The sequence below is a fragment of the Geotrypetes seraphini genome, chromosome 6 (genome assembly GCF_902459505.1).
Source record: "Geotrypetes seraphini chromosome 6, aGeoSer1.1, whole genome shotgun sequence".
Classification (NCBI taxonomy): domain Eukaryota; kingdom Metazoa; phylum Chordata; class Amphibia; order Gymnophiona; family Dermophiidae; genus Geotrypetes; species Geotrypetes seraphini.
The window spans coordinates 239571899-239597060 of NC_047089.1; the positions used below are offsets into that span (position 1 = coordinate 239571899).

The 25162-nt window shown below is 46.1% G+C and overlaps 1 protein-coding gene across 6 annotated transcripts in view; it reads right to left on the reverse strand.

Moving 5' to 3' along the window:
* The window catches only part of CNKSR2 (connector enhancer of kinase suppressor of Ras 2), a 546461-nt gene that overhangs the window by 58731 nt on the left and 462568 nt on the right, over positions 1-25162 (reverse strand). For all 6 annotated transcript variants that reach the window (XM_033948517.1, XM_033948514.1, XM_033948515.1 and 3 more), the window contains 2 exons: positions 18294-18394; positions 13685-14219 (listed from right to left, as the gene is read on the reverse strand). In XM_033948517.1, the coding sequence (XP_033804408.1) occupies positions 13685-14219; positions 18294-18394 (636 nt within the window). The remainder of the gene's footprint in view (positions 1-13684; positions 14220-18293; positions 18395-25162) is intronic.

Consider the following 25162-nt stretch of genomic DNA (forward strand, 5'->3'; position numbering starts at 1 on the left):
GAAATGTCATTTAGATTTCTATCTTGCTTTTACCCAAATTAATGCTTCTTTTGTAATAGTTTTGGCTTTCAGCCTTTCAAACCAGAAATGTTCTCATTCTGCTTTACTTCATCTCAGCTGTTCCGTTTCATTTCCCAAACGTGCCACACACACATCGCCTAACACCGCCCACTGGGCCTGCCACGTTAATGACTGTTATGTGACCCATTATTGGGCTGGCTGGTGACAAGCTATTCTCTGCATTTTCACTTTACTGCTTAACTGGTGGCGTGGCGAGGGTGGTAGGCGCCTGGGAAGGTGACACCTCAGCGTGCCCTCCTCTCCACCCCTCCCCGCTCCCATGCTGCACTTCACCCTCCCTTCCCGCCCCCGAACCTCTTTAAATCTTCGCTGGCGCGAGCCACTTCTCCAACCTGCTGTTCACACCGGCTTTGGCTTTCCCTCTGACATCACTTCCTGGTCCCGGGCCTTGATGTGATTTTAGAGGAAGCCAGGCTGGTGAAAGCAGCAGGCTATAGCCGCTTGCACTAGCGGAGATTTTAAAGAGGTACGGGGCGGGGAAAGGAGGGCCCAAGTGAGGCATGGTGGGGCAGAGAGGTGGTAATCCGTCCCCCATCCCCTTTATTACTACGCCACTGCGCTTAACCAAACTCTCATATTTGCGTTACTTCTCAAATTCATGTTGCGTTTTAGCTTGTCCCCTCCTTTCGTATGTTACATACATTGAAAGTGGATGAAGGACGCAGAGAAGAAAAGTACTTCTGTTGTGCCAATGTCTCCACTGGTCTTTGAAGAATCTAGCTAGAACAGGAGTCTCCAAAGTCCCTCCTCAAGGGCAGAATCCAGTCAGGTTTTCGGGATTTCCCCAATGAATATGCATTGAAAGCAGTACATGCACATAGATCTCATGCATATTCATTGGGGAAATCCCGACAACCTGACTGGATTCTGCCCTTGAGGAGGGACTTTGGAGACCCCTGAGTAAGAACTAGTTATAGCAGGGGTAGGCAATTCCGGTCCTCGAGAGCCGGAGCCAGGTCATGTTTTCAGGATATCCACAATAAATATGCACGAGATAGATTGCATATTCATTGTGGATATCCTGAAAACCTGACCTGGCTCCGGCTCTCGAGGACCGGAATTGCCTACTCCTGAGTTATAGGATCTGTCAGGCTGCGCCATCTGTTTTGCAAAATGAAATATGGTTGAAGAACGAGGGACTATGAGAAGACATATTTTGAACATTTATGTTAATTGATGCTAATCGTACGTTTTTATGGTTTTATATTTATGTATTTTTGTATGGTTTTACGTCTGTAATGACATTTATTATGTTTGTTGATTTGTCCTTCGCTTTGTACAAGGCGAATAATAAATAAACACGCAATACAATAAAACACACCATACATAAAACAGATTTCTGTAAAACTTTGCTTTCATTTTCTGGTTGTTCCAGTTTTGACCCAACAATTTTTCACATTACTAAATACTTTGAAAGTTTCACAGATGCACCAGGAATATTCTGATGAGGAGAAATAGTCGATATGCCTGGGCCCATACATTTTTCCTTGCCCCGGTGGGATAATACCTTAGTTTTTGGTTCAAGGCTTGACTACACATTCCCACCACCGAAGAGTTGTTTATCAACCAACACTGACACCCATCTCATGAACCAGCAATTCCATAAGCATTTCAAGCCAAAGCAAAAGTTATAAGAACACATTTATACAGACGGTGGGCGTTGACTGAAAAAAACAACAGCTAGGGCACCCTATACATGCTAAGAAAAGCACAACATGACGCAAAACAATTTGGTTAAATTTGAGGCTTATGCATGGCTAATGTGTTGTTTCGAGTTCCTTCTATTCAAGTTAGTGTCTGCTTTTCTCTTCAAATTGCATAATGAGGGTGTGAAATGCCACCGAGGACTCAATCTGTTTTCTTAAAAAAGCTGTTATCATTGTTCGTACTCCGCACACTGTCCGCAGAGAGGCTTGAGTAGGATGCTTAATTGATGGTATCTAGCTGAGGGAGATACACACTCAGTTTGTCGTCAACAAGAGTATGTTAGGAAGACACCAATGACGAAGCCCCAGAACATAACATCTGGTAGAAACTGGATCAAATATCACCATGTTTAGAAGACCAATGTACCACTGTGTCTGCTCTTCCCTCACAATGAGATTAGCCCAGTAACAGAAGGCTTTCAGTGTGGGACAACACTAAGTCACACTCCCAGTATCTGCAGTTGCTTGTCCTTAACACTTATGCTTCTTGACTAGTAAGAATGTGTGATACACTCATGGTATCTCCACTGTGCTACCACTACTCCTTAGAGGGTTAAGCCAAGGGAACCTGTCACCAGGAGTGGGATCCCTAGGATAGTAGACTTGGGGGTGGCTCTTATCTGCCGTCATCTTCTATGTTTCTATGATGGTGCGGATAACATGACGGAGGACCTGGCAAAGCTTGAGGAATGGCCTGAATTCTGGCAGCTAAGATTTAATGTTAAGAAATGCAAGGTCATGCGTTTGGGCTGCAAAAACACGAGGGAACGGTAGAGTTTAGGGGGTGAAGAACTTTTGTACATGAGGAGTGGAACTTGGGAGTGACATGTCCGGGGAAATCCGGATGTCTGCTAACCCCACCTGTAAATGACCTGGTGAGATCTCATTAGAAAACTGTGTACACTTCCCCCTCCCTATTCGCGGTTTCGACGTTAGCGGTTTTGATTATTCACAATTTTTTTCCCCAGGCCCCCCCCCCCCAAGAATCGCTCGTTGGTAGCCCGAACCCAAACAATGACCCTGGGACTTGGATCGGGGTGAGGAAGGAGGCAATCGGAGCAGGAAGGGGCGATCGGAGATGAGCAGCCGCCCCAGGAGCACGGACCTTACCTAGTGGTCTAGCAGTGACGCGAGGCAGGAGCGATCTTCCTGCACTCCTGCCCCGTGCAGAGCCGTGATGGGAGTTCCTGTGGTTTCATGATACTACAATGGGAGTTCCTGTTGTAGTCTCGTGAGACCATGGGAACTCACAGCACAGCTCTGCATGGGGCAGGAGTGCAGGAAGATCGCTCCTGCCCAGCGTCACCGCTAGACCACCAGGTAAGGTCCGGGGGTGGGTCAGAGCCAGCCCAAAAGTTATTCACGAATTTTCCCTATTCGCGGGCCGACTCTGCCCCTATCCCCCGCGAATATGGAGGGAGAAGTGTACAATTCTGAAGACTGCCCATATCATGCCTCTAACATGCCCCTTGAGATTTAGACGGTTCATAGACAACTCGGCGAAAGACAAAGGCGCGCGCCGACAACTGAGCGCAAGACGGAGGCGCGCACCAGAGAAAATTACAGTTTTTAGGGGCTCCGACGGGGGGGTTTTGTTGGGGAGCCCCCCCCAGTTTACTTGATATCGCGCCGGCGTTGTGGGGGGTTGTAACCCTCCACATTTTACTGTAAACTTAACTTTTTCCCTAAAAACAGGGAAAAAGTGAAATTTTCTGTAAAATGTGGGGGGTTACAACGCCCCCACAACGTGGCGCGATCTTTATTAAGTAAAGTGGGGGGGGTTCCCCCCCCGCCCCCCCCGTCAGAGCCGTAAAAACAGTAATTTTCTTCGGCGCGCGTCTCCGCGCTGTGCTCAATTGTCTGCGCACGCCTTTTTCCCGGCGCGCTTTTGACCTGACACTTATTTAGACAAACTGCAGATGAACAGCAAAGAAATCCATCAAGAAAATAGGTTTTGAAAATAGCGACTTGGACAGTTTGGAGAGAAAAATGGCCATCTGCCACTTTATGCCACTTTTTGGATGTTTTTTTTCTCTTTTGAAAATGAGCCTCATAGTGAAATTAGGAAAGGTTCAAAGATGAATAATCAAAATGATTAAGGGGATGGAATTCTTCTTCTAAGGCAGGGGTGTCAAAGTCCCTCCTCGAGGGCCCCAATGAATATGCACGAGATCTATTAGCATACAATGAAAGCAGTGCATGCAAATAGATCTCATGCATATTCATTGGGGAAATCCTGAAAACCCGAGTGGATTGCGGCCCTCAAGGAGGGACTTTGACACCCCTGCTCTAAGGAAAGACTTCAAAGAATTAGGGCAGTGGTTCCCAACCATGTCTTGGGGGACCACCAGGCCAGTCAGGTTTTCAGGATAGCCCTAATGAATATGCATGCCTGGCACCTCCATTATATGCAGATCGCTCTCATGCATATTCATTAGGGCTATCCTGAAACCCCGACTGGCCTGGTGGTCCCCCAGGACAGGGTTGGGAACCACTGAGTTAGGGCTCTTTAGCTTGGAGAAGAGTGTTTAGGAGGGATATGATAGAGGTCTGCAAAATTCTGAATGGAGTAGGGCAGACATGAGCAACTCTGGTCCTCGAGGGCCAGAATCCAATCGGGTTTTCAGGATTTCCCCCAATGAATATTCATGAGATCTATTTGCATGCACTGCTTTCAATGCATATTCATGGAGGAAATCTTAAAAACCCGATTGGATTCCGGCCCTCGAGGACCTGAGTTGCCCATGTCTGGGGTAGAGCAAGTGGACCTGAATCAATTTTTTTTTCACTCTTTCCAAAAGTATAAAGAAGAGGGGGAACTCAGTAAAGTTATATGGTAATACTTTTAAAAAGAATAGGATAACTTTTTTTACTCAATGTTCTGTCCCCACATTCATGGGAGCTTGTCTGGAACTATGTAAACCAGGGGTGTCAAAGTCCCTCCTGGAGGGCCGCAATCCAGTCGGGTTTCAAGGATTTCCCCAATGAATATGCATGAGATCTATTAGCATACAATGAGAGCAGTGCATGCAAATAGATCTCATGCATATTCATTGTGGAAATCCTGAAAACCCGACTGGATTGCGGCCCTCGGGGAGGGACTTTGACACCCCTGATGTAAACAGTGTTTTTCTTTAAGTCAAGTTCCCAGTGTGCACTGTTGCATCCTTATTGGGCTGAAGCCCCCTTCCCTTGTGTATGTAGATATGACTCCATTTTATAGCTGCACATGGCCATAGGAAAGCAGTGTTTCCCATTTGTTTTACACCTTTGAATCTGCTAGCCTCTAAGTAACTCGGAGTCGTTAAACTTTAAAGTACAGTATTATCCTTCACTAAAGCCATGTGGAATACACTCCTGGCTTTCTCTATCTCTGGGGATACGCTGGTAAGTGTAGACTTCGTAGAGGACAAGAATCCTTAAGATCAACTGAACTGTGAGTTTATTTATTTCTTTGTTTTAAGTTTTGTATTAAAGAAGTTTGTTTAAGTAACTATAGAATCCAATCTGGTAATATTATAGGCCACAGGTTCAATGTGTTGAAGCTGTTGACAATTCTGAGAGCCAGAGTGAGAGGTCAAGACACTCAATGAATGGTACAACTCTGGACCCCTAGACAGCAGTTAGCATGTCTAGGTTTAGAAAAAGGTTTGGACGAGTTCCTGGAGGCAAAGTTCATAAAGTGCTATTTTAGGTAGACATGAAGAAAGCCACTACTTATCTCTAAGGTTGGTAGCATGAAATCTTGTTATTCTTTGGGATTCTGCTAGATACTTGAACCTGGAATTGCCTTACTTGGATGTAGGATACTGGACTAGGTAGACCATTGGTCTGACGTATTATGTCTAGGGTTACTAGACGTCTGGGAAAACCTGGACATATACTCTTTTTAGAGGATTGTCCAGGTGCCTGGATGGACTCTTCAAAACCCGGCAGTTTGTCCAGGTCTTGGAAAGCCCCGACGAGCTCCAGCCGCAGCTGGAGGGCCTCTGAGCATGCGCGGATGACATCACACACATGCTCAAGGCCCTCCAGACGCGGCCTGGAGGTTGGTGAAAAAGAAGTGAGGCTTCCAGGGGGCGGGCCTGGGGGGTGGGGCTGGAGGCGGAACTGAACGGGGATGGGGCGGGATAGGGCGGGGCCAAGTGTCCGTGTTTTTGCTTCTCAAAATATGGTAACCCTAATTATGGCTATTCTTATGTTCTGCATGCAACCCATGATAACAGCATAGTTAGGTGATGTGTCAAAACCGCACGAGACAATCGTGCGCAGGACATCAGCGCGCCAGATGTAAAGTCAATTTGAAAGCGTTCCGAGGGTGCTCTGAGGGGGTGGGGAACCTCCTCCCACTTAACTTAGTAGTGTTGGCGCTGCCGTTGGGGTGTGTGTGGGGGGGAACCCCTCCCCCCCACACATTACAGAGGAAGCTGAACTTTTTCCCTAAAAAAATAGGGAAAAAGCCTGTTTCTCCACAATACCCCCCCCCCAACGGCAGCGCCAACACTACTAAGTTAAGTGCGGTAATTTTCCCCCCCCCAAAAAAAAACCCTCGGAACGTTTTCAAATTGAGTTTAAATCCGGTGCGCTGATGTCCTGCACGCGATTGTCCGCCCTGCTCTGTCTGCGTGCGATTTTAACTATGAACCGCATAGCTATACCCATGGTAGCTTTTCGCACTGGCCCTTCTGCGTCCACCTGAGCGGCCAGCCTGGCTGTATCACTGGAGGGGCTATTCTTTCTCTGGACTAGCTGTGTTTTTGAAGGGTAACCCCTTCTTTGTCCAGCAGCAGCTCTCACACTGAAGATTCTTTATTTATTTTTTTGAATTATATTTATTGAATTTTCAATATAATCAAGATTAACTTGTACAGAAAGGAAATTCAGCAAGAAAATAGATAAGCAAACATTATAAAACATCTAACATCAAATAAAAGCTTAAATTTCTACTCAAGTCCTCAAATGGGATCCAAGATAGATGATAGGCGAAAATAATAAGTAAAATTATAATTACAAAAATATAATAGTTGGCTGAGGTTAGTAAACCCTTCATTAAACTTAGCACTTATGTTCCATCTTTCTCCAAACATGAAGTTGAGAGAAAGGTTATCAGTTGAGATGGCTCAAAGAATACAAATTTATGTGAACGATAATTAATTACACATTTACATGGATGTCGCAAATAAAATGTGGATTTATTTTTTTTTTTTAAACTGTGCCTTCAATATTAATTTAATGAGAGCAGCGTGGATGCCATGTTTGCCCACTTCAATGCGTGGTAATAAAGTATGAGGTACAAAGTCATATCAGGTCACAAATTATGATTTAAAAAAAAAAAAACTAAATTAACTTCACTTATCCCACCTTTTATGAAGATGCGCTCGTCTTTTCTGTCGCTGGCTGCGACGGCATTAGCGCTGATGCTCATAGAATTCGTAGGAGCTGATATAACCGCGGCCGGCAATAAAAAAGCCCAACGCATCGTTGTAAAAAAGGGGGGAGGGGCTTAATTAGGAAGAGACTTATTTTCAAAGCCGTTCCCAAGTCTTTTGGAAATGGATTTTTAGAAACATTGTTTGCCTGTACTGTATTAAATATAAATGTTTTAGATCAGTGTTCTTCAACCGCCGGTCCACGATGCGATCGATGCGGCTTTATCTTCGAGCCAGCTCCCTCTTCCTAACTGATTCAGTGCACAAAGCCACGGGCAGTGGCTCCTACGGGCATCCTGCGCCTGGACCGGAAGCCTTCTCTCTGACGTCGCAACGTCAGAGGGAAGGCTTCCAGTTGAGGCATGGGATGCCCGTAGTACTATTATAGGGGCGGAGTCTGGGGTGGAGATTGGGTAGAGATGGGCGGGGTCTGGCCCACGACTTAGCCCAGTGTTCTTCAACCGCCGGTCCATGGACCAGTGCCGGTCCACAGAAATTTCCTGCCGGTCCACAGGGCCAGCACGTGCATCAGGCCCAAAACAGTGTTCTTCAACCGCCGGTCCACGGTGCGATCGATGCGGCGTTATCTTCGAGCCAGCTCCCTCTTCCTAACTGATTCAGTGCACAAAGCCACGGGCAGCGGCTCCTACGGGCATCCTGCGCCTGAACCGGAAGCCTTCTCTCTGACGTCACAACGTCAGAGGGAAGGCTTCCAGATGAGGCACGGGACGTGCAAGGTGCAATTAGTACTATTATGGGGGTGGGGGTCTGGGGTGGAGATTGGGAAGAGATGGGCGGGGCCTGGCCCACAACTTAGCCCCGTGTTCTTCAACCGCCGGTCCACGGGCCGATGCCGGTCCACAGAATAATTCTTTTATTTCTGCCGGTCCATAGGTGTAAAAAGGTTGCAAAACACTGTTTTAGATAATTAAAACATGCATGAAGTCAGTATGCATTTAATTTTACCCACAGGGAAGGAAGCTTCCCAAAAGGCAGGGTCCACACTTAACCCTTATAGGATCGATATTCAGCTGACGGTGGTCAGCATTATGCCGACCGCCGCTAGTTTAATTCCCAGATATTCAATTCCAGGCCACGTTTGAGGACAAGCATTGAATACCCGGGCACACATGGCCGGCTAAAACATATCAAGTTAAGTGCAATATTCAGCAACTCAATAGCTGATGAAGGTAGGACTGTGTATAATCTTAGCTGGTTAAGGGCCGAATATTGGAACTCTGCCTGATAAATGCCGACTCCGCCCTGGTTTCGGCTTAGGCGCTAACTGGGCATTTTCAGTGGCACCATCCAGTTCAGTCAAGCCATTTAGCAATTTAAACAGCTATGAGTGTTTCTGATCATTTAAATAACTTTGAATAAGACCTTTAAGCTTTTATTCTAATTTTGATATACTACGTGGGACTCATAATTAAAAATGATACATGGCTAAAATCCCGTCCAAGTCAGTACTTGGACGATCTAAAAGACAGTGCCGATAATCAAAACGGTTTTTCAGACGTATCCAGGGACTTTGTAGGCCTCCGAATCCCGCTGTGCGCCCAGAGCTGAAAGGGGTGTTTTTGGAGGGCGGGATGTGGGCCGACCTAGACTAAGGCCCTCTTTTGCTAAGGTGCGCTAATCGAATGAGTGCACGCTAATCGCTAATGCGTGCATGTTAGTCGATGGATGTGTTAGGGTTTAGCGTGCACTAATTCGATTAGTAAAAGAGGGGGGGGGGGGTTAGTCGTCCTGCAGGGATAATCGAAGGTTGGACGATCTAAAAGACAGTGCCGATAATCAAAACGGTTTTTCAGACGTATCCAGGGACTTTGTAGGCCTCCGAATCCCGCTGTGCGCCCAGAGCTGAAAGGGGTGTTTTTGGAAGGCGGGATGTGGGCCGACCTAGACTAAGGCCCTCTTTTGCTAAGGTGCGCTAATCGAATGAGTGCACGCTAATCGCTAACGCGTGCATGTTAGTCGATGGACGTGTTAGGGTTTAGCGTGCACTAATTCGATTAGTAAAAGAGGGGGGGGGGGGGGTTAGTCGTCCTGCAGGGATAATCGAAGGTTTGACGAGGCTGCCTAGACGAAACTTATACGTTGTGACTTAGACGATGTAAAGACACGTATAAGTGCCCCAAACCTATCCACAGTGACTGGATAACCACTGCAGGGACAAAAGTAAAGACCCTCAGACACACACACACTCCGTGTTCACTGACCCCCGTCGCACCCCCACAAAGTTCAGAACTTCAGCACTTGCTACAGGAAAGCCTAGTAGAACTGCACAGAGTTGGGCTACTGAACCATAGAGAGGAGGACCCAGGCCCATAAGCCAGTCTAACCACTACATTAATGGTGGAAAATGTGAGCCCCCCCCCAAAAGCCTACTGTACTGCCATATAGGTGACACCTACAGGGTGTCAGGTCAAAAGTGGGCCGCGACAAAGGCGCGCCCAGACAATTGAGCGCAGCGCGGAGGCGCGCGCCGCTCTAAATTACTGTTTTTAGGGCTCTGACGGGGGTGTGTGTGGGGGGAACCCCCCACTTTACTTAACAGACAACGCGCCGCGTTGTGGGGGCATTGTAGGGGGTTGTAACCCCCCACATTTTACTGAAAACTTAACTTTTTCCCTGTTTTTAGGGAAAAAGTTCAGTTTACAGTAAAATGTGGAGGGTTACAACCCCCCAAACCCCCCATAATGCCGGTGCAATGTCTATTAAGTAAACTGGGGGGGTTCCCCAACAAAACCCCCCGTCGGAGCCCCTAAAAACTGTAATTTTGTGTGGCGCGCACCTCCGCATTGCGCTCGATTGTCGGCGCGCGCTTTTGTCTTTCGCGCCGTTGTCTATGAACCCACCTACAGCCATAAGGACTATTGGGGTTGTGGACAGATAGGTATAGTGTGTATTAGGGGGCTCACCATATCCTATGAGGGAATTCTGGTGAGACATTTATGTGGCACCCTTTTTGTGACGTTCACAGCGGGGCCCTCCAAGGTGCCCCACTGCTCTGTTGCCATGTCTGGGTAGCCAGTCTTATCACAATGCTGGCCCCTCCCATGTCCAAAAGGTCTTGTTCTGGGCGTTTCGGACTTGGATGAATTTTTGGTCGAGAATGTGGTACAAAGATAGATGTAGTGGCAGTCTGGACGGTCAAACGCCTGGACACATAAATGATTTTTGAAAATAAAAAAGGATTTTGGACCTACTTTTCAAGAATGGACATTTTGCCGCTGCCGACTTTGGGCGACTAGCGTCCTACGCCCAAATCGGACTTAGATGTTTCTTTTGATTATGCCCCTCTGTGTGTCTTCAAAGCATTAAAAACTTTTATTTATAACTGCTTTGGTGCTAACTTGCGATAGACGGTATAAAGTGCTCCCCCAGTCATTCGTGGTCGGCGATTCACGGTCCCAGTCATTCGCGGTATTTTCCGACTGCAAATGACCGGGCAGGAGAGAGCAGCCGGAGCTCCGGCGAGTGAATGAAATCACTCGCGGTATGCTCCGACCGCCTCTTCCTGTAATAAAGTCGGGCTACACCAATCAGGAGCTGCTTTGACAGCAGCTCCTGATTGGTGAGGCCCGACTTTAGTGCAGGAAGAGGCGGTCGGAGCATACCGCGAGTGATTTCCTTCACTCGCCGGCGCTCTGGCTGCTCTCTCCTGCCTCTCCGGCTGCCCTCTCCTGTCTTCCCCGCTAAAAACCGTATTCACGGTTTTTCAGCATTCGTGCGGGTTCCTGGAACAGAACCCTCGTGAATAAAGGGGAAGTACTGTATAAATTATAAACATAAATAAATAAATACAGTAATAACATCAAAATCAAATTTTACCCCAGACAAATTTACATACATCCTTTGTCAGGTGAAAACGTACGCACATACCCCCTCTTCTACGAAACCGCGCTAGCGTTTTTTTACCGCAGAGAGCTGCGCTGAATGGCGCACACAGCTCCCGATGCTCACTGAGTTCCTATGAGCGTTGGGAGCAACCTGGGCCATTCATCGCAGCTCGCTGCGCTAAAAAACGCTAGCGCGGTTTCGTAGAAGAAGGGGCTAATATCCCTTCGGGTCCAAGTTTCACGCAGAATTCTGCCCAGGCCTAGCCTAACGATGCCTACCTGAAAAGTAGACATGGTAAGGGGCGGAGAATAGGCGTGCTTCACTTAGGCATCGTTAAGCATCTGTGTGAGGTGCCGGTTAATTAGTCCAGGAAAACTCCGGCTTAATATAACGACCCTCTAAGCACGCCTAAGTGCCGCTAAGCTTGATTCTGTAAAAGACACCTAGTGATCGAAAGACAACCGCACCTACAAGTTAGGCGCCATTAACAGAATCAGCCTCTTAAGTGCTCCTGCGTTAATTTTCAGTAGTTATCACATAGGGACATTAGCGTACAACCTTCAAACACTGAAAAAGAAAAAGGTCTACAAAAACGGTGCATTTAATCTAGGCTTAGTCCAACGTTAGAATATGCTAAGCCCAGATTTTGTTGTATCTTAGTATAAAGGTTCCTAGAGTAGTCGAATAAAAAGGAATCTTTTCTTTGGGGGAGGGGCCTGTAACCTTTGGTTTCTAAGCTGTTTACTGAGAGCTTTTACTTTGGGTCAAATTAAGGAAGAATCAATAAGTAATGGAGCAAGGTTCAAAATCCCTGATAGGTTCTTGGGCGTTGGAATGGGAGGGGCCACAGACTCCCCATAGTAGCTTGGCGGTCACCGGTCAATCATGGCTCTTCTCCCCCCCACCCACCTCCTCATGATGCTGTTCTTTTAAATCTTTGGGCAGGCCTGCCCCGGAACCTTCATTCTACTTCTGGGGGCAGGCCTGCTCGTTGACGCTGCGTGGCGAGTGACTGAAGATTTAAAAGTACAGGGCCCAGAGGGGGAGTCGGGAGCTGGTGAGAGCTCGTGCCGCAGGACTCCGCTGGGGCCTAGGATGAAGCCCTTGGGCCTTCCCAAACAAAACACTATTTTTTCTATAACCGCTCCTCAGTCCTGGAATGATCTCCCATTATATATAAGAGAGGAAAAGAATTTGGACAAATTCAAGACCAAACTTAAGAGTTTTCTCTTTAAAGATGCTTTCGGTGAATAAACATAATGCTTTTGTCTTTTTTTTTTTTTTTCTTCTTATCTTATATGTCATTGCGAACTATACGTGTTTCCCCTCCTAATGTTTTTACCTTAAATATATTGAATTAAAAATTGATTGTAATCCCTTAATAATTTTTCCCTTTTATTTTGATATTGTATGTCACTTAATTTAAGTAATTCAAACTTTGTAAAGGAATGTTTGTATTTGTCATTTTAATATGTTTAGATTTATGTCTGTGTGATTTGTTAATCCAAAAATAGCAAGAGGAATATATTTAAAAATCCACAAAAAGTATTCCAATTTATATCCACTACTGTAGAGGAGTGAGGTATAAGATAGGATATGTATTCCTAAATGGAGAAAGACCTCAGTTTCTTCCAGTGAAAGAAAGCAATCACCTGGAGGATCTCTATGTCTGCCGTATACAACTTTAAGCAGCATAGGAAAAAACATCCCTGGTCAAAAACTCCATTGTAAAATAATATCTGAAAAACTGTTAGCATACAGTCCAGAACATCACAAATCACTTATCTTTTTGCTTCACTGTCCTCCAGGTGGAAATAGAATCCAAACAGTTCAATCAATGTCCCCACGTTAACTTTCTTCTATATGTGGGAACAGATATTTTTGAGACTCCCGACAGGCCCTGTTTCGCTGTTAGAACGCTGCATCAGGGGAGGTCTTTTGAAATAATGAGCTACCGCTTCACAGATTCACAGATTCTTTTTTCTTTTTAGTGAATCTGTGAAGCGGTAGCTCATTATTTCAAAAGACCTCCCCTGATGCAGCGTTCTAACAGCGAAACAGGGCCTGTCGGGAGTCTCAAAAATATCTGTTCCCACATATAGAAGAAAGTTAACGTGGGGACATTGATTGAACTGTTTGGATTCTATTTCCACCTGGAGGACAGTGAAGCAAAAAGATAAGTGATTTGTGATGTTCTGGACTGTATGCTAACAGTTTTTCAGATATTATTTTACAATGGAGTTTTTGACCAGGGATGTTTTTTCCTATGCTGCTTAAAGTTGTATACGGCAGACATAGAGATCCTCCAGGTGATTGCTTTCTTTCACTGGAAGAAACTGAGGTCTTTCTCCATTTAGGAATACATATCCTATCTTATACCTCACTCCTCTACAGTTGTGTGATTTGTTACCCATATTTGGCTATTTTAGCAATTGTACATCGCCTAGAACTTGGAATAGGCGATTAATCAAATTATATAATAAACTTGGAAACTTATGGATAGGTTGATGGTCCACCTTCAATGTATCAAGCAAATTATCAAAGGGAACCTACCTGAACCGTCTCTATAATGTGCTGAATAACACTCAGGATATTATTAGCCATAAAAAGCGTAATACGTACTCGAAAGATCTTCTGTTTCTGCTGCCTCTTCCTCTTCCTCCTCTTCCTCTTCCGTTACTTCCTTTTTCTGAACTGTTTGCTGCCGTTCAGAGGCGCTAACTGAAGAGTTCCGACTGCAGTGATTGAAACCCCCATCCCGGGGTAAGGTGAAGCTGCGAGGTTTACCCCCGCCCCCGCTGTTCAACGCCTGCACTCTTTCACCCTCCACCAACGGATACGGCCCGTAGTGATCCTGCAGGTGGCACTTCTGCGTCGGAAGGGTCGACTGCCGCCTGTGATCTGGCGAGATGACCGCGGAATCGGAGAACACCGAGTCCTCGAGCGGTGAAGTCTGGAGGTAATGCAGTCCCGAACTGGTCAGCGGTGTTTCAATTAAATCCTGCCAGGAGCGGCGCTGACTGGCAGTTTTGCGTGCCGGCGATCCGGCGGCGCTCTCTGCCGCTTCCTGATGGTGCTCCTCGTGTGAGGACTGCGACGTCTCTGTGGATGACAGTCTACTGTGCTTTGGTTCAATGAAGGGACTTGTGCAACTCATCTGTAACCAATAAGAAGCGTGGTTAGTTCTCGGGTGGAATGCGCTTTCAACCCAACCTGACCTTACCACAAGCCAAGCCTAAGCCCTGAGGGAAGAATTGTGCAGCATAAGCCAGAAGAGTTATTTAAAGTGAACCACTTTGGAACTAAGAATACATACGTTTCAAGATAAATAGTGAATCAAAATGGTACCACTGGGCTAAAGTTACATATTTTAGGCCCGATATTCAGATTAGAGAGTTGCACGGGGACAGAAATCCCACCCATCCCTGCCCGTCACCGCCAGGATCCTCTCCATCCCCACCCGTCCCCGCCAGGATCCTCTCCGTCCCCACCCGTCCCCGCCAGGATCCTCTCCATCCCCGCCAGGATCCTCTCCGTCCCCACCCGTCCCCGCCAGGATCCTCTCTGTCCCCATCCGTCCCCGCCAGGATCCTCTGCGTCCCCACCCGTCCCCGCCAGGATCCTCTCTGTCCCCACCCGTCCCCGCCAGGATCCTCTCCGTCCCCACCCGTCCCCGCCAGGATCCTCTGCGTCCCCACCCGTCCCCGCCAGGATCCTCTCCGTCCCCATCTGTCCCCGCCAGGATCCTCTCCGTCCCCACCCGTCCCCGCCAGGATCCTCTCTGTCCCCACCTGTCCCCGTCAGGATCCTCTCCGTCCCCACCCATTCCCGCAAGGAATTACCTCCATCCCCGCCCGTCCCCATAAAAAGCAACAATTACTTCTGACAGGATCATCAATTCCACAGTTTCTTTTGTGCTTGCGCTGCTGTTTTCCTTGTGGAATCTCTTTGGTGGAACCCATTTTTTGTTTTCTGTTCAGGTAATTAACTTATAAACCCCCTCTTTTACTAAGGCTGACGTGTCCATTATATAATATGGACGAACCCTGCTTCCAAAGCCTTCCATCCCTGTGGGAGTCCCGTTGGCTAGAGGGGGGTCCCCGTGGGAGTTCCGTGGGCCAGAGGGGGGTCCCCATGGGAGTCCCGTGGGTTAGGGGGGATTCCCGCGGGAACCCTGCGGGACCCGCAGGATTCCCGCGATCCCCGTTCCCGTGCAGACCTCTAATTCAGATGCTTAAGCGGCGGGGAAGATTTGTGGGGGTGCTCAAGCGGCAAGGAAGAGTGGGAGGTGCATGGCACGGCAATACCGGATGCCACCACCCTGGGCGCCAAACTCCCTCGCTACGCCACTGCTGACCCGTTAATAAATAGAATATCGTCATTAACCATTTAAGAACCGGCTCTACTCAACGACCGTCACAGCACTAACCAGATATTTATCATGCCTTGGTTGGGGGTTACCAGACGTCCGGAGTTCCCCGGACATGTCCTTCTTTTCGAAGGCATGTCTTGGGGGGGTCCGGATGGCTTTTCAAAACCCAGCACTTTGTCCGGGATTTGAAAAGCTCTCCAGGTAGCAGCGATTGTCGGGAGGGCAACTGCGCATGGAACGCAGTGACGTCACGCACATGCGGGCATGTGTGCGACATCATCGTGTCGCACCAGCGCATGCGCAGATGTCCTCCCGACCGGGTTGAGGGGGGGCGGGGCTCGTGGCAGAAGGGGACGGGCCCGGGGGAGGAGCCAGGGGTCCAGATTTTCGGTCCCGAACATCTGGTAACCCTAGTCTTGGTAGTCTGAGCCGATACTCATGAGAATCTCATGAGAATTTCGGAGAGGGTGAGATCCCGAAGGCCTGAGCATGCGCAGATGCTCAAGGCTTAGCAGCAGACCGGCGGCAGGCACTTTCTATCACAGGTGGTGTAGGGGTAAGGACAGAGCCAATCGGGGAGGGGGGGGAAGAGGTGATAGCAGCACCGGTGGCCTCGGGTGGAGCATAGGAGTCGTGGTGCGTCCGGCAGGAGTGAGCCAGCACTTGAGAGTCCCAGCAGAGGGGGTAGTGGCATCCGGGGGGGGGGGGGGGGTGCGCAGCGTCCAGTCGGGCTCTGTGGCGGCGGCAGTGGCGTTTGCTTAGCCAGCACCACCCGCAGTGAGAGGCAGCGAACAGCAGCAGAGGAGGAGAATTGGAGGAGCCACGTGGATGGGTCTGTGGCAGAGGCAGCGGTGGAGGCGTCCCTCACGGTAATTAAGTTTTTGGGGATGTGGAACGAATTGTTCAAGTTTACACTAACTCTTATGGGAAAAGTTGCTTTGATATACGAGTGTTTTGGTTTAAGAGCGTGCTTCTGGAACGAATTATGCTCGTAAACCAAGGTTCCACTATATGTTTATTTATTTATTTTTTTAAAAATTTCTTTTCCGCCTACCAACCTAGGTGGGTTACAGTAAAACAAACCCAGAATATTTCACATCATCTTCACAACAAAACAAACTGCAACAAGTAACCCTACTGGTGACGGGTCAAAAGCGCGCAAGACAATCGAGCGCAGGATGTCTGTGCACTGGATTTAAACAGTATTTTAAAGCGCTACGAGGGAGGGGTGTGTAGGGCCCCACTTTACTTAGAACTTGGCGCTCCCATTGGGGGTGGGGGGAACCCTCCTATTACAGAGGAAACTGTAATTTTTCCCTAAAAAAAGAGGGAAAATGGCTGTTCCCTCTATAATGGGGAGTTCCCCCCAACACCCCCTAACGGGAGTGCCAACAGTTCTAAGTAAAGCGTGTGGGGGTGTTTTCCCTCTACACACCCCCTCGGAGCGCTTTAAAATACTGTTTAAATCCAGCGCCTTGACTTCCTGCGCGCCACTGTTGGCGCGTCTTTGTCTCGCACGCTTTCGTCTATGTACCAACCCGCCTCCATCATTCCCTCTTCTAAAATTTCAAACCTAAAACCTCACAAAGAGGAATATTTCACAGCATTTCGCTCTAGACAAAAAGCTCATACAAATGAGTAAGTTTTCAACTCCTTTTTCAATGATTTTAATTACGTGCGAGTAAAGTCGTGCACACGTTCAAGCCGCTAATGGCACACCTATTTCGGAACATGTTCCTTTGTCAAAGAGCTGTTCCTGCTGGACACGCCGCTGACTTTTTACAACACTTCACCACCAGCAGGACTACAGTACTCCCCTGAAATTCGCAAGGGTTACGTTCTCTGAGTCACCGCGAATGTTGAAAAACCATGAATATCGGAAGAGTACTGTAATCGTCATTCCCCTCCCGTTTGGAACCGCGTGAGCCATTGGGGGAGGGGGGAGGCATTAATAAACTAAGCGAGGGAATGCGGATTCCCATGTAACAGTATTGAAATCCTGGTTTAAAAAAATAAGTAGGATTCTGGTTTACCCAGACCCATATGTGGAGTGTAATTTTCCATATATTGCCATCCTTGAAAGCTACTGCTAAGCCTTGCTGTCTGACAGCTTTAATCCTTTTCGGCTCACCCCACCCCCTTCCTCTCTCAGAACAGGAAGACATACCCACCCTGCGGCTTCGCAGAGGGAGACAGCGCTCACTCCCTTGGCCGTGCGCTACAGACTGGGATAGGGAGGCGGGGCCGGTAGCTGCTGACATCAAGCACCGTGCCGGGGAAGTATAAGCCGATTTTGGTTTGAGCGTAGGGGAGGTGGCGAGGCGCCTGCGTCGTTGAAGGAGGAGAGGCTGGAGACGAGCGTCAGATAGACAGGCGCAGGGAGGAGGGTTAAAAAAAACAACCCCAAAACGCGAATTACTAAGTCCTCAAATTCGGAACCACAAATTCATGAGGGTATACTGTATAATATTAAAAGCCCTTAAACTTAATGGAGTTAATTTTTCAAATAATATAAGAGCTCATACAAACCAACTTCCCAGGACCAGTGACGATTGGATACTTAAAGCTTTAGGGCTACGAGAGTAATCGAGCCCTGAGTGGTATCGCTGTGGTCCTGGGAAGTTGATTTATACGAGCCCTTATATTTGAAAAATTGGCTGACTTTTTACATGCATTTTTCCTGCAACTTCAGAGGCATTTTACAAAAGGCTCTACCTTCAATGAACTTTCTGGAACCTGCTCTGCAAATCATGAACGTGTAGACTTGGAAGGCCTACCTGGAAGGCCTGTCTAAAATCATGCTTATATTCTCTATTTGTAACCATCTCAAGGCAGTGTGTTTTCAAACAAAGGGCTTACCGAGGGAGGCCGTGGGTAAGTGTCATAAGGAGGTGGCGGGCTGTCTTGCTTAGGTGCAGAAGGAGTGTCTGCTTCTTCCTGATCACTTTCACTCCAGTATTCTAAAAAAGAGACACGTCCAACGATAAAGTTAGAGAACATCGCCTTCTAGCATGTCCCAGTTAAGAGTCTCAGAATGCTTAGGGTTACCAGATTTAAAGATGGATAAACCTGTATGCATGGCCCCGCCTTGTTCTGCCGCAGCCCTGCCCCATTCCACCTCCAGCCCCGCCCCCCTAAAGCCGCTTCTCTTTTTCCCAACCTACAGGCCGCGTCTGGAGGGCCTCCAGCGTGTGCGGATGCATACGACGTCATCCGCCGATGCTTGTTGAAAGCCCTCCAGACACGGCTGGAGCTTGGAGCTTGGAGCTTTTCAGATCCCAGACAGGCTGCCGGGTTTTGGAAAGTCCCGTCTGGGAACCCAGACAGTCCTCTAAAAAGAGCACATGTCTGGGTTTTCCCGGACGTCTGGTAACCCTAAGAACGCATCCTACCTTGTCAGAAGTTAACATGTCATGATGGAGCTGGGCCACGAGGAGGCCCTCCACTCCGACAGCAGGACAGAACCTTGCTACTGACCCTGTCCAATTAGGCAAGAGCTTTTTTTTTAATCAAATGTCAGAAAAGAATAATACTAAGCGTTTCAAAGATTTCACATTTGGTTTGATAATATTACAGTCTGAACATGAATGCTCCTCCATCTCAAATCAGAACATTTGGTAGTTAAAGTTACGCTATAAAAATCTATTGAGCTTCTGGTGAATTCCATTTCATTCTGCTTAATGCACCATTTAGAGCTCATTTTGACCTACAAGAAAATTGAAAATACACGGTGAAGGTCAGACCGTGTTTCTTCTTGAGTTGCTGTAGAAAAATCATGCAGACACAAAGTGCTCACACATTTCCTCCTGCCATTTCTCTCGAAACCTCCGTACATGTCTTCAATCTTCCCCTTCTCATGTTCTCTACGCCTCTTTACCTTCAAGACCCCCTCCTATTTTTGTACATAGAAACATGATGGCAGATAAAGGCCAAAAGGCTCATCCAGAGCACTCACTATCTCCTCCTCTCCCTATTGGCTAAGGCTCTTAACATTTGCATCTCTTCTTCCTATAGGCTAAGGCTCTTTACACTTGCATTGTGAGGTCATAGAGCTGCCCATCCGCAGTAACCATTATCTCTTTCTCTCCCTGAGAGATCCCACGTGCCTATTCCAGGCCCTCTTGAATTCAGACACAGTCTCTGTCTCCATCACCTCTTCCGGAAGACTCTTCCACGCATCTACCACCCTTTCGGTAAAAAAGTATTTCCTCAGATTAATAATAATAATAATAATAACAACTTTATTCTTGTATACCGCATTACCATGGAAGTTCTATGCGGTTAACAGAAGAAGAGACTGTACAATTACAGCGAAGATACAATTTCGTTAATGTTACATTAATATTTTAGATAATGCATATTTTCTTTTTTTTTTTTTTTAGTTCAATGTTTTTTATTAATGTTTGTGAAAAGTTACAGTCCAAGTACAGGTCCAAATACACGTTTAAAATACATGTTCAAAATCAGGACATCAAGTCTAAAGCACTTAATATAGTACAACTTCAATTGCAATTAACTATAGTCGTGTCAAAACTTTTTAAGAAGTTCATAATACTTGAACCGCCAATAAGAGAACAAGAAGGAAAGAGAGAAAAGGAGGGAAGAAAAAGGAAAGAAAAGAATGGAGGAAGGAAGACAAGAAGAGGAAGAAGGAGACAGGAGTGTCTATGAAACAGAACGAACATAAAAATCTAAGAATTTCCAGGGAGAATTACATCGTACCATGTTCATGGAAAAGCGAGCAATGTTTTTCTTCTCATATGCATATGATTCATATTTATGGTACATACTCAAAGAATTCCACCAAAAAGTATAGTCCAATAAGGAAGAGGATTTCCAGTTTTTTAAGATATGCATAATGGCAGTCACAAACATAGTATCTATGAGTTTGGGAGGACAGTTTGACAAAGTAAAACATGGGTGTTGAGAACGAAGAATAATAATGTCTAAGGAAATTTCATCTGAGCAGTTGGTGATACGTTTTATAGTGACCCAAATGCGAGCCCAGAAGGATCGAACTGGAGTACAGTGGAAAAGCATGTGATCCAAGGTTCCGGTCTCTTTCATACAGTTCCAGCATACAGAGTCTTGTTTGAGGTTAGCCTTCCACATCCTAAAAGGAGTCCATACTGCATTCCACATGACGAAGAACATTGACTGTGAAACTCTGGAGGACAGGAGAGGACGGTTTGTCGAAGACCAAAAGAGATCCCAGTCAACATCCGTAAGAGGGGTCGTTAGCATGGATTCCCAGTGTTTCATAGAATTGGAAGAAAAAATAAAGGAATTGTCTCTTAGTATGCTGTAAAATAAGGAGATTGCTTTACCGTTTAGTATAGCCAGTGAAGACCAGTGGCGTATAGTGTGAATGGATGATTCAAAGTCAAATCGTAGAGACAAAGAAGACAACGCTCCAGTGAGAATAAGCCATTGAGAAGCTGTAGAGTGGGGTAGCGAGTAAGTGGAGCAGAGTATGTTAAAGGGAACAATGGAGGATTGATTAATTATTTGATGAGGAAACCACAACCCAGACCTCTGCCAACGTTTCCATGAGATTGATTTTCCATTATGTTGGAGTTTGGGATTATTCCAGATACACATGAATGGACTGTCTTTAATTGAAATTTCTGCGATTGCATCTAATAGATGAAGGGCATGCTGCGTTGCACTCAACAGAGAGTATCCTCTCAAATTTCGAGGAACAGGTATAGTTGCCAAACAGGAAACATGTAATGGTGTACAGAGAAATCGCTCCATTTCAAACCAGGTTGGAGGATCTTGGGGACAAGGGTCAGTGATCCAATATGCTCCGTATTTGGCCAATGATGCTACATAATAAAAATAAAAATCAGGTAGGTTTAAACCGCCATGTATTCTGGAGGCTTTTAATTTAGTGAGTGCAATACGGGGCTTTTTCTTATTCCAAACAAATTCAGAAATTTTTTTATCTAGCCATTGAAAAAATGTCTTCCTACATAAAAATGGGAGCATCGAAAGGGTGTAATTTATCTGTGGGGCGAGAGTCATTTTGATGGAAGCAATCCTGCCCCACCAAGACAAATAGAGTGGGGACCATCGGGATGTCGTGTTCAAAACTAAATTTTTAATTTTAGTCAGGTTGAGATCTTGAGCATAAATTGGATCTTTATGTATTAAGACACCCAGGTACTTCACAGCCCCACGTGACCAAGGGAAAGGGAATTGAGCGAGATCCGATGGAGAGATATGATCGTTAAGAGGGAAGATCTCTGATTTTTCCCAATTAACTGAGTATCCAGAGAGCAGGGAGTATTGAGAGACAATGTCAACAAGAGCAGGAAGGGAATTAGTAGGGTCTCGGATGAAGAGGAGAACATCATCGGCATAGGCCGCTAACTTGACGTGACGAGAGGAAGTGGAGATGCCTTTAATTAAGGAACATTGACGAATGGCCGAAAGGAGTGGTTCTAGAGCTAAATTAAATAATAGGGGAGAAAGTGGGCATCCTTGACGAGTACCTCTATGAAGTGGAAACTTATTAGAAAGAGAATTGTTGATTAGAATGCGAGCTGTGGGTTGTCGGTACAAGGTTTCAACCCATGACGTGAAGGAGGTACCAAAATTGTACCACTTCATGATTCGAAAGAGAAAAGGCCATTCGACGCGGTCGAAGGCCTTTTCAGCATCAATAGCAAGGCCAATTACAGGATCCGGGAGGGTTTTAGCGTGGGCATTAATGTGGTGAAAAAGACGTAAATTATCACCGATAAATCTCTGTTTAATAAATCCTACTTGATCCTTATGGATTAGAGAAGGGATTGCTTTATTAAGTCTCAGGGAAAGGAGTTTTGCCATAATTTTATAATCTAAGTTAAGAAGAGAGATGGGGCGAAAATTTTTAACCAAAGTGGGATCCCTGTCAGGTTTGGGAATAACCACAATAGTGGCCTCGGTAAAATTAAATTGTTTTTCTGGGGTAGAATGAAGAAATTCGTAATAAGTATGCAGATAAGGGGCCAGGAGAGTCCGAAATTGTTTAAAGAATTCATTAGTGAAGCCATCTGGGCCTGGTGCTTTGCCGTTAGGCAGAGATAAAATTGCTGCTTCTATTTCAGGTATAGTAATAGGAGAGTCTAATTCCAATTTTACAGATTCTGATAAAGATGGGTGATCCAAGGGAGCTAGGAAAGAATCTATCTCAGAGTCAGAGACTAAGTGTTCGGATTTATACAAAGTGGTATAGAATTGTTCAAATTGAGAGGAAATCAGAGATTTAGTCTTAACCATCAGCCCCGATGAGTCTTGAACAGCTGTAATATGCAAGCGTTTAGATTTAGTTTTAAGATATCTGGCCAGTGGACGACCCATCAAATTGTCACCTAAGTAGTGGCCCGAGGTTGAAATAAAAATATCTCTCCTAGCGTTATGGGACATCAAGGTGTTATATTCATATTTAAGGTTTTGGATACGCTGATGCATGGCCGGATCATATAAGTGATCAGACATATGTTGTAATTCTAACATTTTAATAGAGGATTCCAATTCCTTCTCTTTCTGCATGGATTTTTTCTTTTTCCAGGATGAAATTTTGATTAATTCACCTCTAAGGGTAGCTTTGTACACCTCCCAAACAATGGCAGGACAAACCTCAGGATCTTTAGAGTTAAGTTCAAAGAATTCGGTGGTAATTGATTTTATTTTTTCAGCTATTTCCGTATCTAAAAGTAAAGTGTTATTCAGTCTCCAAGAAGGAGAATCTTTGCGGGGTGCCGAGAGAAGTAGATGTAGAGAAATGGGTGCATGATCTGTGAGAGAGATCGGGTGAATAATGGTGTTTGTGAGGTCATGAGTTAGAGAAGAGGATAGAAGAAAGAAGTCTATTCTTGTGTATGTATTATGCGGCGGTGAAAAATGAGAATACTCCCTACCCTTCGGATTGAGCAATCGCCAGGGGTCCACTAGTGAATAGGTGTCTTTAAGGGCCTGTAGGGCTGCGAAGGACCTGGATTTTGAAGGTTTACAGGACGAAGATCTATCGGTATAAACATCCTGAACTTGATTAAAGTCGCCCCCTAGTATTAAGGAGCAGGATGCATGTCCCATCAACTCCATCTGAAGATCTTGAAAAAATTCCGGATGATCTAAAACTGGAGCATAGATATTAAGAAATACAAAATCCACCGAGTGCAACGCAGCATGAATCAAACACCATCTGCCCTCTGTATCAGTTTTAGAGGAGTGAATAGTAGGAGAAAGTTTATCATTAAGAAATATTGACACTCCATTTTTTTTACGCTGAGTGGCAGGTGAGTATATATGAGTGGAGTATCCTTTAATTTGGAATTTCATAGCGGCAGCAGGTGTGAGGTGGGTCTCCTGTAGAAATATAACATCAGGGTGTTTACTGGAAACGTAATTGGTTATCTTTTTTCTTTTAATAGGGTGGTTCAAACCGTTCACATTAAAAGAAAAAACATGTAGGTCAGTCATAGGTCACAAAATGTAATATTATAATACAGAAGAGACTATCCATGCTCAGAAGAAGCACAAATTCAGCATAATAATAATGAAAAAAATAAAGGACACTCCTGTCAGAAAATAGAAAAGGGAAAAACAGAGAAAGAAAAGAGAAAAAAGAGAGACAGCTAGAAATATCAGCATGTAATGCAGTCAAAATGGACTCCATTGCCATGCGTACAATATAACAATTCAAGGGTGCACCTATGGGCACAGGGAACAAGCACAGATGAGACAACTAGCAAACCTCCCACCCATATATTATCAGAAACATGAAAAAGATGTGCCTGTCAAAGAAACAGGTAAATACACTTGTAACTGTGAAGGGGAAAAAACAAATTAACCAGCAGCAGCCTTCCTCTTCAGCGCATTTTCAAAGAATCAAGGAAAGCAACTAAATCATCCGGCTCAGTATATGAAGTGGTGTGATTGTTGTAGGTGACTTTCATTCTGGCCGGGTACATCAGTCCGTACTTGGCACCTATGTCTTTAAGCTCCTGGCGGTGAGATAAAAAAGCCTTTCTTTTTAATGCTGTAGTTTTAGCCAGATCAGGCACAATGAAGAACTTCTTGCCCTGGTAAAGCAGTTGGGGTTTGGCTTTTGCAGCTGTGAGAATCTGTAGAGTGTGTTGAAATCTAAGCAGTTTGGCCACTATGGGACGAGGAGCAGTAGCATGTGCAGAGAGATGGGAGGGCACGCGGTGAGCACGTTCAATTTCCAGTGCTGGAGAGAAGGTTAGACCTAGCATTTTAGGCAGGAAATCAGACAGGAAGATAATCATATCAGAGCCCTCTGTCGATTCCGGTAGTCCAATAATCCTCAGATTGGATCTCCTGCTGCGATTAGAAAGGTCCTCAATATCTCTTTGCAGGTTGGTAATCAGTTTTGCATGCGTATTTACCATGGCTTGTGTAGACTGCAAATTCGCCGTTTTTTCTTCCAGGGCATCAAGATGGTGGCGCGCATCTACAAACTGGGAATTTAGCGCTTCTATCTCCCCTCTAATCAGTTTAGTTTCTTCAACCTGCTCCTGCACAATCGATCGGATTGATCGTGTTTCTCGGAGGAGCAGGTCAAGTGTAGCCTCCTCTCCCTTGGGCGCCATTTTCTCCGGCGTGCTCGGCGTGCTCGGATCGGGCTTAGGCCTTTTCCCCCCGAGGGGCGCGGGTGCGGCAGACTCCGATTTTGTTGGTTTCGGAGGCGACATTCTATTCCCGGGTAAAGGCAGTGC